Raw genomic sequence first — 16,415 nt, forward strand, 5'->3', positions numbered from 1 at the left:
TGGTTTCCTAAGTTTCCCCGAATCTCCTCACAAAACTGACTGATGACTTCCCTGACATCTTATTTTGTTCTTTTCATCCTTGCCCTCCTATGGAGACATAGGTACCCATGGAACAATCACCTTGGCTAGGTGCTACTCTTAAGAAGGAGAGTCACAGGTGGGAACATCTACATCCCTACTAGTGAGAAGTTTTTTTACGTTTTGGAAATTCCTGCTGTCATATCATCCTCACTAATTTGACCCTTCTTATCCCTTTTTGGGATCAGCATATTGAGACCTAGGATACATTTCAGGGAAGGTTTTATATAGCTAGTTTAACCCCTTAAATTCCATTCTTACCTGCTTCCTTCTTTCCTCCTGTAAGATCCCACCAACTTTGCTACTTGGTGCACCTGAATTATGATACTAAAAACCCCTGCTCCTTTCCTGTTCTCTACCACCTGCTTATTGTCGTCACCCTTCTGAGGAGGAAAGGCCCTGATGAGAGAAATTTTATGATGCTAAAACTCCATGTTCTATACTTACAAACAAGACCCAGCACATACTCCAGTAATGCATTTCCAGGAGAATCTTGCACAGCCAAGATTTGGATTTTAAATTCTCATTTTACAATTCCAACATTGGAAATTGTGCTTTGAGAGAAATAAGTAATTCCTTGTTAATGGTGCTTTGCTTATTTTGAAAGACATTGTATTAAGGGATTAAGCAAGTGAGTAACATAATAAAAATGATGACTGCCTTTGGAAATGTGCTTCTTTATAGCTTTTACTTATAGAGTTTGCTTATACTCTTTATACCCAGCATTATTTTTGTACATAGGTTCTTGTTCTTTTCCTCCAGTTCTTTTTAGAAGCTAATGTGCTTTTCTTCAGGTTTATTAATCAGGATACCGTATTGATTGCAATATCTGTGAAATATGGGTGTGTATTATAGTTGAGGGCACATTGTATTTAATTGTCAGCTTTTTAGTGGAACATTCTTTTTCTTAGCTGGATATACATTAATGATGCATCTCATTAACAATATATTATATTTGGTGACATTAAAGTTTTAAGGCATCAGATTAGAGTTTAGGCTTTCAATCAGAAAAAGGCAAAGATAGTGTGTTGGCCTGATATGGTTTCAGGCCACTATGATTGGCTTATCTCCACTGCAAATGATTCACTAGACTATATTGAGGTATAGGTCCAATGCCCTAGTTTAAGTCCCTACTTTGTTCTATATGAACATAATAACCCTAGAAATATCCAAGGAAGAAAGGATACTAATCTAGGTACCGGTCAAGTATTTATGTGCCCCTAACTTTAGATCATGTAAATGTCACATCCTATTACTAAAAAGTATGTAAAAACAGTTTATGTGGAATTGAAGTACTACAGAAGTCCCATTTCCAAAAAATAGTAAATATTTCTAAATGCTTTTTCTTTCCATTTAATGCATTTTAGACTCTGTATTAAAAAAAAAGTTTAAATGATTTACCTGTGTTCTCTTTGTCCTAATGCATTGTGTATATATTTGAGTGGTTATGTATGAACATTGAATAGGATAATGCAGCAAGATCTTTCACCTTTTTAATTAGACAGTCCTTCCAGATTTTGGCAACATGTTGACTATCAGTCAGTTTTTGTGGCTTTCATTTTTCTATATCTTCTATATCATTTTCTATACCTATATAGAAAGATATCTTTCTATATCTTCACTAAATTTAGGGTGGAAAGTTGTGCAAGACTGAACCAGGTCTATTAGCCCAATACAAGAGTCACTGTTCTCTTCCTAAGCATAGGAAACAAATGCTTTACTATGTTTCTTAATAACTCAGTATCATTGTAATGAATTTCAAAGACCATTGTGAGGATCAGACACACACAGTCTAGAATCACACTTGGCATGTAGCAGATGCTCACTAAGCAGTAGGCATAATAATTTTTTGTGGAGGCCTGCAATATCTACAGTAAATCATTTGTTTTAGTATTCTTTTTTGATGTTTCCAGGTTTTCTCTAACTAATACTGTGACAATCTTCTCTGATGTTTAGCTATTGGTTTCTAACGTTCTATAGTTTGAAAAAAGAAGGCACAAGTGTTTGAAAATTATAAATGAAATATCAACAGTTTTACTGAGCAAATGTTCTAGAAGTATAGTGTAAGGCATTGAAAGGCAGCAGGTGCTACTGGTGAGAATGTAGCTTTAGAAGCTTGGTAGCAAGCTGCATTCTGTACCTGGTAGGTCAGTGAGCATATCTGAGCTTCAATTTCCTCATGTGTAAAATGGCAATAACAATACTCACCCTGAATATATATAGTAATAGATAGATAGATATTATGTAAATTACCTGAAATAATAGGTGCTCAATAAATTTTAGCTATTTTTTTTTTTTTGCAATTTGATATATAACCCATGCAGAGTAAGAAAGTACAGATTTGTCTTAAAATAACCACAGGACTTTTAAAAAATATCCTAAACAGAGATGTAGGTATACTTTCTAATCTTTAAAATCATTTTTTATATATCTCAATGAAAGTTATTTTGTAAGCAATTCTGTTTTCATGCTATGTAATGTTAGATTATTCCTTGAAAAAAATAGTTCTTACAAAATTTAACATCCATTTTAGAATAAATATTTTAGAAAGACAGAAAAGCTATAACAGGATTAATATAGGGGTATAGGTTTTCTTCTTGTTTCTTGCCTACCCAGTCAAGATGTGAATTTTATACAATTACCTGCATACATTTTACTTCTCTTTCTTTGGGCAAAAAAGATAATTAATTCTAGATAATTGTCTCTTAACCATTCTAAAACTTTCTTTATTGAACTTTAGCCTACCAACATTCATAACAAAGGCAAGTTTTATGTCAACTCACAATATGTTTCAGAATATGGCCAAAGTTATTTTTTATTTTTAAGATTTAAAACTGTGCACTGAGAAAAAAATTTTAAATATATCTATTACTGATCTACATAATGTGTGTTTATATCGATTTACTTCCTAGGGCCATTAGTAAACTTTGTGTGCATGCATGAGTGTGTGTGGAAAAACCTCTTCAAAGTGTGAGACACATTTTTTATCCTATGAAAAGCGTCGAGAATAGATGCAGATATACTCAAAATATGAAGAACTACTTCACTAATTTATTTTGGGGAATCAAGCTAACTCTTTATGATGACAGAGTTTATGAATCTCCACAAAATGTTTCACTGCATTTTTCTTTTTAAAACGTTTTTGGTCATTCCCTATTTCTCCTTTAAGTAAACTATTCATATATCTGATCATTCTTCTTTAACTTTGACAGGCACCTCTACCCAAAACGGTGTTCTTATCTCTGCAAAAGTTAATTCAAACTCTACCTTTTTGAGAGATTTTTCTGTAAATCAAAACTGAATCCAATAATTAAATACCTTCATAAAACTCTTAACTTTCCTTGTCTCCAGCCTTAGAAGATAAGCAAGACTTAGCAAATTCTGAACTATTGGAACCATGTATCATACATTATTGAGTTATTTTGATGTAGGGTAATAATTTAATTCTGTAATATGTCCAGAAACCTGCTCAATGGGTTATATAAAACCTGTAATATTGTAGAAGCATATCTTTTAATAATACTATCCAGTATTTTAATGTGGATGAGATTTGGTACAATAATTTCTAATGTAAAGATCACTTCCATTTGCATTATTTCTTTTGAAGGTTGATAAAGACAAAATACATAGAGTATCTAAGTTCAGGTACTGCCCTTGGCATTTATCCTACATTCTTTCATTTGCTCATCACAGCAATTTTGTTTTGACATAGTTAAACACGGTCTGTTACAGAAAGTTAAAAGCCTTGTCCAAAGTCACATCTTTGTTAATTGGTGGATGCGGGACTTGTCTGATTTCAAAGTTTGTACTATTTCTCCTCATACCATGTGTTTGCACGCTCAGTATGTTAGAACAGGTGAGTCCTTAGCTCCCAGCCCTAACCTATTCATTTTGTGTGAGAGGAAACTGAAGTCCAGGGAGAAGTATATCACAGCGTGACCTTGATGAAACTAGCAATGCCTGTCTGGCCAAATGAAAGCAGGAAACTCAGAGAAGGATGATTGTGTTCAGCACCCCAGGTACCATATCACCCTTTCTTCAGACTGCTTTAAGATAAACAGCCTTCAAAAGTCTGAGAATAATATACTCAAGCAATAGAGGGAGGAAATTCTAGTAGGCAATCTACTAGGATGAAAGCGAAGGCAATGAGTAACCCAAAGAGGTCCAAGGACAACAATTACTATCTTCCTCTAGGAAGTGCATCAGCCCATTCATTCTGGTGGCAGCTTAGGGAACAGAACAGGCAACAGATAGAAAATGAATCCAACATGATGTCCTGAAATCAGTACAATACCATCCTCTAGTTGCCAGGGGCCCTCAACAAACATTATACTACATTGAAAGTTAGCTAAAACATGTTAACTGACAGGTCTCTAAACCAGCTATGCATAGCAACTGGAAAAGGCATGAACTATTTACAGGGAGACTTGGATCTAAACTAGAATGGATTCTAATAAACCTGCAAAAATAGAATCATCAGCCCCAGCTCACAGTGCTGCAGCACAAATTGCAGTGATGACTGTGGATCACTGTGAATTTGGAAAGAGCTCACCAAAATGATTTGACTCTGCAAGCAGAAAAGCATTAAAGAGTATAGTTCAGCATAGTTTGTCTAAGCTCAGGAATCATGAGGACACCAATCTGAAACTCACAGGAGAACCATGTGTTCATGACTACAGATGTGTGTCACCACCCCGATCAGCCAAATGCTTTGTAAAGATGGGAGAGATGGAATCTAGGAAAACCTAACTCTATATAGAACCAGTTTCACAAGTTGGGTAAGATTTAAAAGGGAACATTGTTTATGACAGTATGGAAACTAGAATGTGTGATCATTCCTCCTCATATCATAGTATTTTGCAGGCTAGCCTGTGAATTTCTCCATTGTATGACAAAAAGCCATGTTAAATTATAGCTGTTCTCTCTGAGAATTCAAATTAGTATAAGACTGAGTCCTAAGGAAAACAAAAATACTCTGTACAGGAGGACAAAAACAAAAGTGTATATTTGATTCACTGTTTTATTTTGAATTTCCGAAGTAGTGCCTTGCATGTGGTAAGCGCTAAATAAATAGGTATTGAATGAATATATGAGTGAATAAAGATATGGTGTGTTATCAATAACCTCAGAGGACAGTGGAGGAGATACTCCTTGACTCAAGACGGATACTCGTGTCTACCTGAGCAGTTATCGCAGTCCTGCAGAGAAAAGCAAAGCAAACTTCACAGAAACCGTTAAGCACTCCATTGCTCTGCTCACAGATGAGGGGAACCTGGGTTGTTATGAATGACTAGAAATTAGCTAGATGGAAAGTAGAGGGAGCAGAGGATGTATATTCCAGACAAAAGGAAGGGATATAAAAAACATAATTGGTTTTGCGTGTTCAACCTAAAGGATGTATAAGATGGGAACAAGGTAGAAGGGAGAGAGTGATGGAAAATAAAGTTGGGGTGATAGATGTCTCTAATCATTGCCTTTTTAAAGCACACTGCTATTGATTTTTTAAAAATACATTTGAAGTCTCTATCTAGTATCTAATATCTTCATAATCTGGCTATTTACTAAGGTGCTACTAGCTCAAAAATTTTATCATTCTATCAACTCTTAAATATCCCATTTGCCAATATATAGAGAGCTATATGCAATTGGATCAAGTCCTGTGGAAACCTACAATTTTTAGGTACTCTTTATTTTTATCCATTGATTATGTTATGGTAATGAGGGTTATATTCAAAGAACAACTTAAGTTACCCAAATACTCTTCTTTCCCATTTCTCCTTTCCCCCCTGCTTTACTCATGGTCAGTGTTTACCGGTAGGTTCAATTATTGGCCTTTCAGGTAAGGGACAGTTGAACAGCATATAACTACTTATCACCCAAATCCTTATTTTAGGTTCCTTTTTAATATTTTTGCTTGTTACACTGGGTGAATGAGAGAGATTCAGGGGGCTCACAAATTTGTAGAAGAAGGAGAGAAAAAGAGGAAGGAAACTAATATTTATTGAGTGCCTTCTATTTACCAGACACTAAACTTAGCACGTTTTTATTTTTTTACTTAAATTAATATTTTCTTATACAAAACAACATAGGGATAATTATTACTTTCAGTTTATAGATAAAGGCTCAAGGTTATTCAGTGATTCGTGCAAGTTCTCACAGTTCATGTTCAGAAGAGCTAGGATTCAAAACTAAATATTCTTAACCAGGAAGCTTGTGCTATTCTGTATTCCACAAGGGCTCTCTCTTTTATTATTCATTCTAATGCATCCCAAGTCAACTTTTTAAATGTTTATCTATGCAAGTGTCCCCTTCACTGTTTCCAAATTATTTCTCTGCCTTCTCTATACACTTTAATAAACTGAAGGATCCAAAGCACATGGTGTGATATTCGGGTCACATCCCTAGACAGAATGCCACATATGCCTAATGTTGTGTCTATAAAGTACTCAAATTAATTCAAAATTTAAACTTCTGTGCTGAAAAGAGATGAAATGATTGTCAACTACATTTAATACTTTTTTAGAAAAGGAAAATTTGCATAGACTGACAGCTCATTTTGTTTCCACATCCGATTTTAATATCTGGTTGTTCTTACCAAAGGACAGTCATGTTTATTTGGCACACACAAAATCCCCAGGCCTATTTTCATGCTTGCAAATAGATGATAAATCAGTAAATACCATTATTCTTTAATGACACAAACAACAAAGAGGTCCAAACAAGATTTGATAAATTAAAAGAAAAGTTCTCTGAGTAATTCGTTTTACTTCCCCTAATGTTCAATCTATTCCTTCATTGTTCTATTTTTCTTTTGAAGCAAAAGTCTCAGAAAGCAAAATTCTAAAAAAAAAAAAAAAAAAGTTTATATCCCATGAGGTATCTTTAAGATAACTGAGATAACTTCAAGATAACTAACCATGTGCCCATTTATCTCTTCGTTTTTCTTTTCAAAAATCCTCAGAATTAGAATTCTCTGTAAGAACCAGAAAAAATTGCTAGCAAATTGACAGCAAAGCTCTGAATCAATTCATAACTTTGAATAGCATACGGACAACAACACACACGAGCATATGCAGTGTATCTAAATTACATCCATAGGAGTCAGCAATCTCAGAACTGAACTGTCTTCTATAACATACACTGAAAAATAGATACTGTGCTGTGCTATGTCTGACCAGAGCAATAATTTTAGGATTTTCAGTTTTTGCAAAGGAAATTCTTAGCTTCTGAGGGTACTCTTGTATTATGATTTAAAAAAAAACAAACATACAAAAAAGATTCTGAGACGATACAAAATAACAAGAGTTTTCTAAAAACTACTTAAGCAAAGAAAATCTAGTTTTCTGAACCAAGCTATACAGTCACACTGAACTCAGAAAGTGGAAGTACAGATCTGTTATCTATTTTTCTTAGCTTGCACATCATCCTTAATTACAGTTTAAACAACAAAATGAAACATAAATGGCTTTTTATCAACGAAGCATTGCTGGAAGCATAAACAATAAATTATGAATTACTGAAGCAGAAGCCTTTTTGGATCATGTATGCATAATGCTATTCTGCATATTCAGAATCCCAGTTGGCCCTTCTGTTTCATGCAAATTGAGCACCACCTTTTACGATTTAACACTGAGGAAAAACACCTTACTTCATATGGGTAAAAGCTAACACCGTATACTAAAAAGACCTCTTATCAATGTTTGATGCTGTGGAAAAGTCTACTATGTGAGCAGAGTAGACAGGGTCACCATATTAGAAGCATGCGTGTATAGGTATTCATTATCACACTCAGCCAAGCACACAGTTTTCACTTGATGCTTAGGTATGGTAGCCTGAGAAACCCAATAATAATGAATCCACTGTCACTGAGGGATGGAGGCTTTTTAAAGACCACTTGAGGAAAGAGATGTTATTTAGGAAAGTCCCCTGTTAGTTGCAAAGCAGCTTGGTGTAATGGAAGAATTTAACGAGACTGATGGTGTCCAGGAAGAGGACAGTTGGCTTACCAAGGCCCTCTTTGCTGTGTGGATAATCAAGGAAGGCTTTTCAGGTCTAATTCAGCCCAGATGGGGCAGAGCTGGCTTAAGGTGGAGGAACAAGGGACTCTGTCATCCTGGAAACCAACATCCTGTATACAGGAGAGGTATGCATGAGGATTCAGCTGGAGAGAGGATGGAGGGCAGAGGACCAGCTCTGGCTGGCTTGGAATGTGGGAAACCCACTTCCACTTTCAAGCAGTAAATTTTAATTTTGGGACAAGAGGCGTCTGAATTAAGTTGACATTATTCAAAAAAGCAAAGGAAGACTAATTTTCCAGCTTATACAAAATGATTCCCACAGAGTCTGTGTGTTGGGAGGTTGTGGATGATTTAAAACAACTTGATATGCTAGAATGGAATGTCATCTTAACAAATTGGAAATTGGGATTAGCCATTTAATGGAGAAAGCTGAGTTTAATATTGGCAAAGGAGAGAGAAAAAAAAAAGCCTGCATATTTAAAACCAGGTCCAGGAATCCCAGCTATTACGTGGCTGGTAAATATTTTCGTTCTTTCCCCACCTTCTCATCCTCCTATTTTTTTCCCTTTTATGTTTCTATGATAATGCCCTTTAGACTGCAATACATTGCAATGCGTACTAGTGAGGATCACTAGTTTCACAACTATCAGTGAGGCCAATTTCAGAACTACTGTACAACATTCAAAAATCAACAGAGTTAAAGCTGCAAAGGGACCTGGTTGAGAATGATAAGCCATCTCTTCCATGAAGAGATGGAACATAGCATGGAAATTTAGGAATTAATGGATTCACATAAATAGGATCTTGTCCCATTTCATGATGAGTATTTTTCTATGTGCCAGACATTGGGATAATAGCTGTCTAAGCCCTCGGTTACTCATATCCATCAAAGCACACCTAAGGGGTAGATAGGTAGTATCTGGTATTACAGATGACGAAACTGAGGCTTAAAATAACTTGCCTGCAGTCAGTATTCTCACAAGGGATGTTTCTAGAGGATAAAAAGACATGAAACACATAGTGATTGAAGTTGGCCATTGAGTTGAGATGGAAGCCCCACCAAACAAAACATGAATTATACTCTAAACAGGTTAACCATGGAATGGATATTGAGATGGCCAAGACACACTTATTTCAAAGCTCTAATCAGCATCTCCATTATCTAAATTAATTATCACAATCATGCCTTTAGAGTAAGGTTCTTGTTAATAGAATTTTGGTTAAAAAAGAGTCATCAAGAGGAGAGAAAAAAAATATTAGTGTCATCAGATACTCTGGTTCCCCTTCTGTCTTTCCTTAAGCCTAATCAAGCTATAACTGAGGCCAAGTCTACATCTTTCCTTCCCACAGACCCTCTTTAGGGCAGAGTTTTATGTTTATTCTTATTTCTCTATACATGTGATTCAAATATTTCAGTATAAAACATGAAGGCTCCCATTTCTCCAGCCTGCTTTCTGGCAATTTCAATCAAATCTTTTAACTACAACATGCAGGCTGGCAAAGATCATGTTTCTGCCGACCTCAAATTTTCTGCATGCAAGAGATTTCTGTATCTGGAAGAGGTTCATTTATCTTCCCTGAGTTGTTAATATGTAATTGCTGAGTATCTTCTGTTTTCACAATTAAAATGGAAGCCAATACTGAAATGCTGTCAGTCAAACTCCTTTTGTTTATAAATTCATCCAACTGGAAGATGAAGAAACCGATGTCTGAGCTGTATAATTGAGAAGATTCAAGGTGTTGTGGTTGTTTGGTGTGTACATGTGATGTGAGTGACTCATCACATTTTTGACCTTTGTTTTCACCTTTATCTGTATTGAAGTTTGCTTTCCTATTCTGGCAGAAATATAATTCTCATATATTCAGAAAGAGAATTATTTATGAAATCACTCAACTGTATAGGAGACAAGAGACAGTTAATTTCTATCTCATTTTGGTTTTGATTATGAATTAGTCAGCTGAAAATTGCAGAAGGACCAAGCTGTATGAGAGAGGAGAATGATCACAGCAACTTCGAATTGAAAGACATGCTGCAAGTTTCTTAGAAAATGCCAAATACTGAAACCATCTCCCTTAAAGATCCAATTAAAAAGAGGGTTCATCCACCTATCAATTATGGATTTGAATATATTGGCTCTCTCAAAATATTAACCTTCATCTGGTGGGCTAGGACTTGTAAATCATGAAGTTCTCAGTGGAGAGACATCAGCTATTGACCATTTTAAAGTCCATCTGAAGAAGGAAAAACAATTCTGAATATGAGTTTATCGTTTGATTCTCTCATGTTTCAAACATCAAATATACCATAGTTTTAAAATAAATAATGTCTAGTATTTGAATTTTTTTGGTTGTTTTGTGTTCTCTCATCATTAATAAGGAATGAGTAACAGGCTCATAAGACATCTTTTTATCTACCTTCTTATCAGTATATCTCTACCATTTTAAACCTGAAAACTTCTTTCCATTGCTTTGTTTCTAAATGTTAAGAGGAGACAAACTGTGTTTTTTTCCTACTTTCATGGAAACTATCCAGATGCCAAAAAAGTGAAACAAAACTCATGTATTTCTGATCCAGGAAAAGGGAGATAGAGTATAAACTTGACATATCTGTTCCAAAGACCTGTGTTCATGATTTATTCTATGGAGATGTTGAATATTTGGATCCTAAATCCAAAATCACAGAGAACATATGTTCTAGTTTCCACAAGACAGTCCTGGTTTATGGTGTTTCTAGGCATAAATATAAATATAAATAGCAACCCCTTTCACTTTAAAAAATATCCCAGTTGGGGTAATATATGGTCACTCTTTGCAAAATAAATCAACACATAATTTTAAATAAACAATCATGGCACAGAGAGTGTTCTTTCTGTCCATTTTGTGATACCTAGCATCTTTTTGTTTTTGCAATTATTTCACACACACACACACCTGTGAGGTAAGTCAAAACTTAAATCCTATTTTCTAGTTTCAAGATAAAACAGATAATCCACATGCCTTTAAATATTCTACTACAGGGTTTATTGAAATGTGTGATGGGGCACGAAGAGTTTTCCTAGGTGTACAAACTTTTACTTTGTACTAATTCTAAAAATTAGAGAAAACACTTGAAATTCATCCACTGTAGGACTAAAATCTCCTCTTTAAAGGGTTTAGGGCATAATAAATATAGTACAAAACTACACTTTCACAGGCACCCAGTAACTACCTCTCATTCATCCAACATATGTTTATGCAGTGTCTTTGACGGGCCATACCTGTAATGGGCACATCTTGAAATTGCAGAATGCACAGAAAGCACCAAGGAGCTCAGACCTTTGGGATGGGAAAACACTTCTTCCCAGAGAATCTTTAAATGTAGGGCGTTTGATATGCAAAAATAATGACTAATACCTATTAGCTCACAATCAAAGTAAGCATGGCTCACACTTCTGCACAGACTTTCAGCTCAGTTTGGAATTTCCTAGGGGGCTCTCATCTTAGGCGTGGTCACGGGACTTCCACAACAAAAGAAATGTTGGCAGTGTTATCCAAAAAACAAAGACAATGTACTTGGATTAGAGCTCCTAATTCAGGGAGGCTAACACATGTAACTCCTCTATTGAGGAGAAAGATCAAGATTTCATTTCCTTAATGTTGAGAATAGTGGAAGCCAGCTGAGTGAGTAATATCTATATAATAGCTTTCTCATTTCCTTTTCTGTGATGCATCCACTTTATCAAAGCATCCCCAAAGAACTAAGTAGCATTTTGTTAAAGGGTAAGGCCAGAATATATTTAACAAGAGCCATAAAATGTTATTTCACTTCATAAAGGAAGTTTTACCAGAATTCACTACCTCCTTGAAACAGAACAGAGAAAATAAACCAAATGTCATAAGCCAAATTTTACTCTTCAAATTGAGCATGGTTTTTATATAGACCATTCATAAATCTAAACAAATGCCCATAGTAAAGCCAGAAGACAGCCCCAGATGATACATTTATTCTGCTAATCATTCTAAAACAGCTGAAACTAAGGCTTAAATACTTCTGAGCCAAAATAGACAGCTAAAAATCCTTGTTAAATGTACAGCAGCTTAGTAAAGAAAAATGCACAGATGAGATAGACTTTTTTAAAATGATCTATGACCTTCATATGTAATAGACAATAGTTAAGGGAAATGGTTAATCCGAGCTTGGTTCTCAAGAAATAATGAAACGGATTAAATGTTTTCTGTGAGTAAAAGACTTAACAATAAAATCAGTTCATATTAGCCGCAAAATAATACTGATAAGGAGTGTCCTTCAAGAAGGATTTTCTGATCTAATTGCTATTGTCAAAGTTGGTACAGGCTTAAATCAAATACCTCTAATGTGTACCCACAAACCAGACGAAATTAGAATAGGCTTTCCCTAAAGACTTGGTAAACATTCAATCAAAACTTAACAACTGCAAAGTATAAGCCAGGCCCTCCTCTATCAGATATCTCGGTATAATGTACTTGGATAACATCAGATATCTCAGTAAAATTACTGGAACTTTCACAGGGGTTAAATCTTACTGTCCATTTTTTTTTAAAGTAAGGTGATTGAGGTATTCTCCGGGATAAAATTAACTTGCACATTCACAATTCCCTTATCTATTGTTTCAATATTGGAAAGAGGAAGTGATGTAATTACCATGCCTTTAGGCTGATAAGCTAAGTTTCAACTGCTCATAGGTGAAGAAAAATTATTCTACTGATATTTTCAGTCAAATTATGAAATCACATCCTATTTTCCAATGTATATTCTACCCTGTTTCATGATGCTAATATATTTACCTTCATTTTTCTTGATGGTAAAATTCGGATTGTTGACCATTTCTGGAAGAAGACTGTATAAGAAATAATGTCCGTTTTTGGGATCATCTTTGTCCATGGCACTCACTGTTTGAATGACCTGTAACATAAAACTTGGCGTCAGCACTTCTGATGACATCAGAGGGCTTGCACTGCCTTTAAAAGCTGAGTGACATTCCTTTAGAAGAGTGATACTTTGGCCCAAGGAATATTTTTCAGTTTTCTAAGTTGTTATGGATGGTTCACACCAAGAATAAGGAGAAACATTCATCACTTTAAAACCTAGCTTTGATAAGTTGATGAAAATTAGGGTCATTACTTTTGTGTCCATTTGGTATCTGTGGCTTGAAATAACAAATTTAAGGGTATTTGAAAATTCCACTGGGCAATTACAGGCTTCTTTCCACTTTGAGTATGTACGGGCTTCTAGAATGAAATCTGGAATTGTTACAGTGATTGTAGTGTGGCTCTTGGGAGGATCTTGGAGGTAAAGTACTTAAATCCTGAATCCTCACAACTCCTCTTTCATTTTACTCATTAGGTTACAAGTGTTTGCCAAATAGAATGTTCCTTGGCACAAACATCACTGCCACAAACCTTTCTGAAGAGTTGCATCTGTTCCCTCCCAATAATGAATACTGTTTTTAAAGCTAGTGGATAACACATGCAAACAATGCTTTGGAGTGTATCCTGAGATGAATAAATTATAGGGATTAGAAGAATTACCACCGTGCAGAGAACTGTTTGGATAGATATACATACTCAGAATTGGTGCCAGTTGAATGTGCTTATTTCATTTGCAAAGCTGCATTAACTTAGTGCTAAGTTGTTCCTTGGGATGTCAGAGAATTAGCTTAATAATTCATATTTATGAGTCTGTGATATTAATCACTTCAATATGAAACACTGGGCAACAGCTAATGTAGTAAAAATTATAGGTTATACTACTACTGTAAATAGTTACAACATAATTTCTACCAAAAAAAAAAAAAAATGCCTATGAAGCATGACAGTCAAGGGTATAATCAGATTTACCGTAAAAAATTAACAGGGAAATACTCTTAGGTTTGTGAAATTTAGAGAATATAATTATGATGCCTAATGTTATGTCAGTTTGAACAATTATGTGCCATTGAACTTTGCCAGTATCATTAAAGAGAAAAAAATGGATCACTTCTTTTTGAGAAAGGGACATCATTGCCTTATAACTTATCACCTAAATAAGATGAGAACCACAATTTAAGAACATTTTCAATAGCTGTGAAGTTTTGCATTGTATCACCCACATGCTATACGATAAGCAGTGCATCAAGGTTATTTGGGGCATAAATGAAATAACTTCTCTCATTCTCTATTTCTCCATTTTTGTAAATGGAACATACTCCTACTTTGTAGATGTTTTACTCTTGTTAAAGACCTTGTGAAATGTCTTATAATTGTACTTAGCTTGAGTAACAATATAACAAAAAATAGCACAAAATATAACTCATGGTGAAGACAGTGAGACAGTCATTAAGTTGATGGACTCTGAAATAAAGCTGCCTTGATAGAAGTCATAGTCTTATCCTTTACTCATTGCATGAAATGGAGGGATTTACTTAACTCTTTGAAACTCAGTATTCTTGTATTCCTAAATTTTAAATAAGAATACTTTTCTCATAGGGTCGTTTTAATTCTTTATGTAAATTCATGTCAACCTGTTAATATCGTGTCTGGTTCCTAGTAACTGTTCAACGAGTATTAGTCATCATCATCATTATTATTTTTTGTTAAGGTCACTGCCATTTATTCATGACACAGCACATTGATAATGTAACAACTTAGATGTTACACAAACAGGGGCCTCACTTCCATCAGATTAGGTGGGAAAGCAATTATATTTACTATATCTAAACAACTAGCATATTTGCCTTGACATTTAGGTGCAGAGAGATTCCTTGGGCTTCTAGTTTTATAAAGAAGAAAGAATTAAAGTACAAGGGAAAAAACTGTGAAACACAGATGAGTCTTTTATAGACAACCTACATGTACAAATATGTAACAGAATAATTTGACAAGAGCCTTCTTTTAGGCAGTTATGAAGAACAAAGGGGGGAAAAGTTACTTGTGAGCACATGTAGCATCATCTTCTCCCTTTACCCAATTTTGCTTCAAAAAGACTTCTATTCCCAAGGCACCTGTTGAAGAAATCATTCCTGAAGTGTGTGAGCACATGTGAAGAAAAAGAGCAAACAAAGAAAGGATGTCTCCACAGTGGCTGTTTCAATTTACGTTCCCACCAACAGTGCAAGAGGGTTCCCTTTTCTCCACACCCTCTCCAGCATTCATTGTTTGTAGGTTTTTTGATGATGGCCATTCTGACCTGTGTGGAGGTTCCTTAAAAAACTAAAAATAGAACTACTATATGATCCAGCAATCCCACTACTGGGCATATACCCAGAGGAAACCATAATTCAAAAAGAGTCATGTACCAAAATGTTCATTGCAGCTCTATTTACAATAGCTAGGACATGGAAGCAACCTAAGTGTCCATCAACAGATGAATGGATAAAGAAGATGTGGCACATATATACAATGGAATATTACTCAGCCATAAAAAGGAACGAAACTGAGTTATTTGTAGTGAGGTGGATGGACCTAGAGACTGTCATACAGAGTGAAGTAAGTTGGAAAGAGAAAAACAAATACCGTATGCTAACACATATATATGGAATCTAAGAAGAAAAAAAAAAAAAGTCATGAAGAACCTAGGGGCAAGACGGGAATAAAGACACAGACCTACTAGAGAATGGACTTGAGGACACGGGGAGGGGGAAGGGTAAGCTGGGACAAAGTGAGAGAGTGGCATGGACATATATACACTACCAAATGTAAAATAGATAGCTAGTGGGAAGCAGCCGCATAGCACAGGGAGATCAGCTTGGTGCTTTGTGACCACCTAGAGGGGTGGGATAGGGAGGGTGGGAGGGAGGGAGACACAAGAGGGAAGAGATATGGGAACATATGTATATGTATAACTGATTCACTTTGTTATAAAGCAGAAACTAACACACCATTGTAAAGCAATTATACTCCAATAAAGATATTTTAAAAAAACACATGAAAAGATGCTCAACATCACTTAAAAAAAGAGGATGTCTTATATTCTGGGGTGGGAATCATTCGTAACTAAGAGCATTCTTAAGGTGTATTTAATGGATAGAGCTCCTACAAGCAATACCATTTCTAATATTTCTAAGTCATCTGCATGAAAAAGACTCATACGTGCTGGCAAGTGAATCTACATGTTACGCCCTCACAACCAAAACAAAAGAGGCAATAATTTAGCTTACCTGAAGTAAATGAGTATAATTACCTGTCATACCACATCTCAGAAGTTTGGCCTAAATATTACATCTGCAATAAATATTTTTTCCACCATTTATTTAAGCCAGGAAATCTGTTAGACATGCAACTTCTTGAGCTTGCTGAACCAGAAAGTCTTGGGACAGGGCCTAG

General features: G+C 35.3%; 1 protein-coding gene across 1 annotated transcript in view; it reads right to left on the bottom strand.

The window, feature by feature from the left end:
• CDH8 (cadherin 8) overlaps positions 1-16,415 on the bottom strand; it is a 367,669-nt gene that overhangs the window by 44,110 nt on the left and 307,144 nt on the right. The window contains exon 10 of the mRNA XM_059905876.1: positions 12,900-13,017. Within this exon, the coding sequence (XP_059761859.1) occupies positions 12,900-13,017 (118 nt within the window). The remainder of the gene's footprint in view (positions 1-12,899; positions 13,018-16,415) is intronic.

Source organism: Balaenoptera ricei, chromosome 19 (genome assembly GCF_028023285.1).
Source record: "Balaenoptera ricei isolate mBalRic1 chromosome 19, mBalRic1.hap2, whole genome shotgun sequence".
NCBI lineage: Eukaryota > Metazoa > Chordata > Mammalia > Artiodactyla > Balaenopteridae > Balaenoptera > Balaenoptera ricei.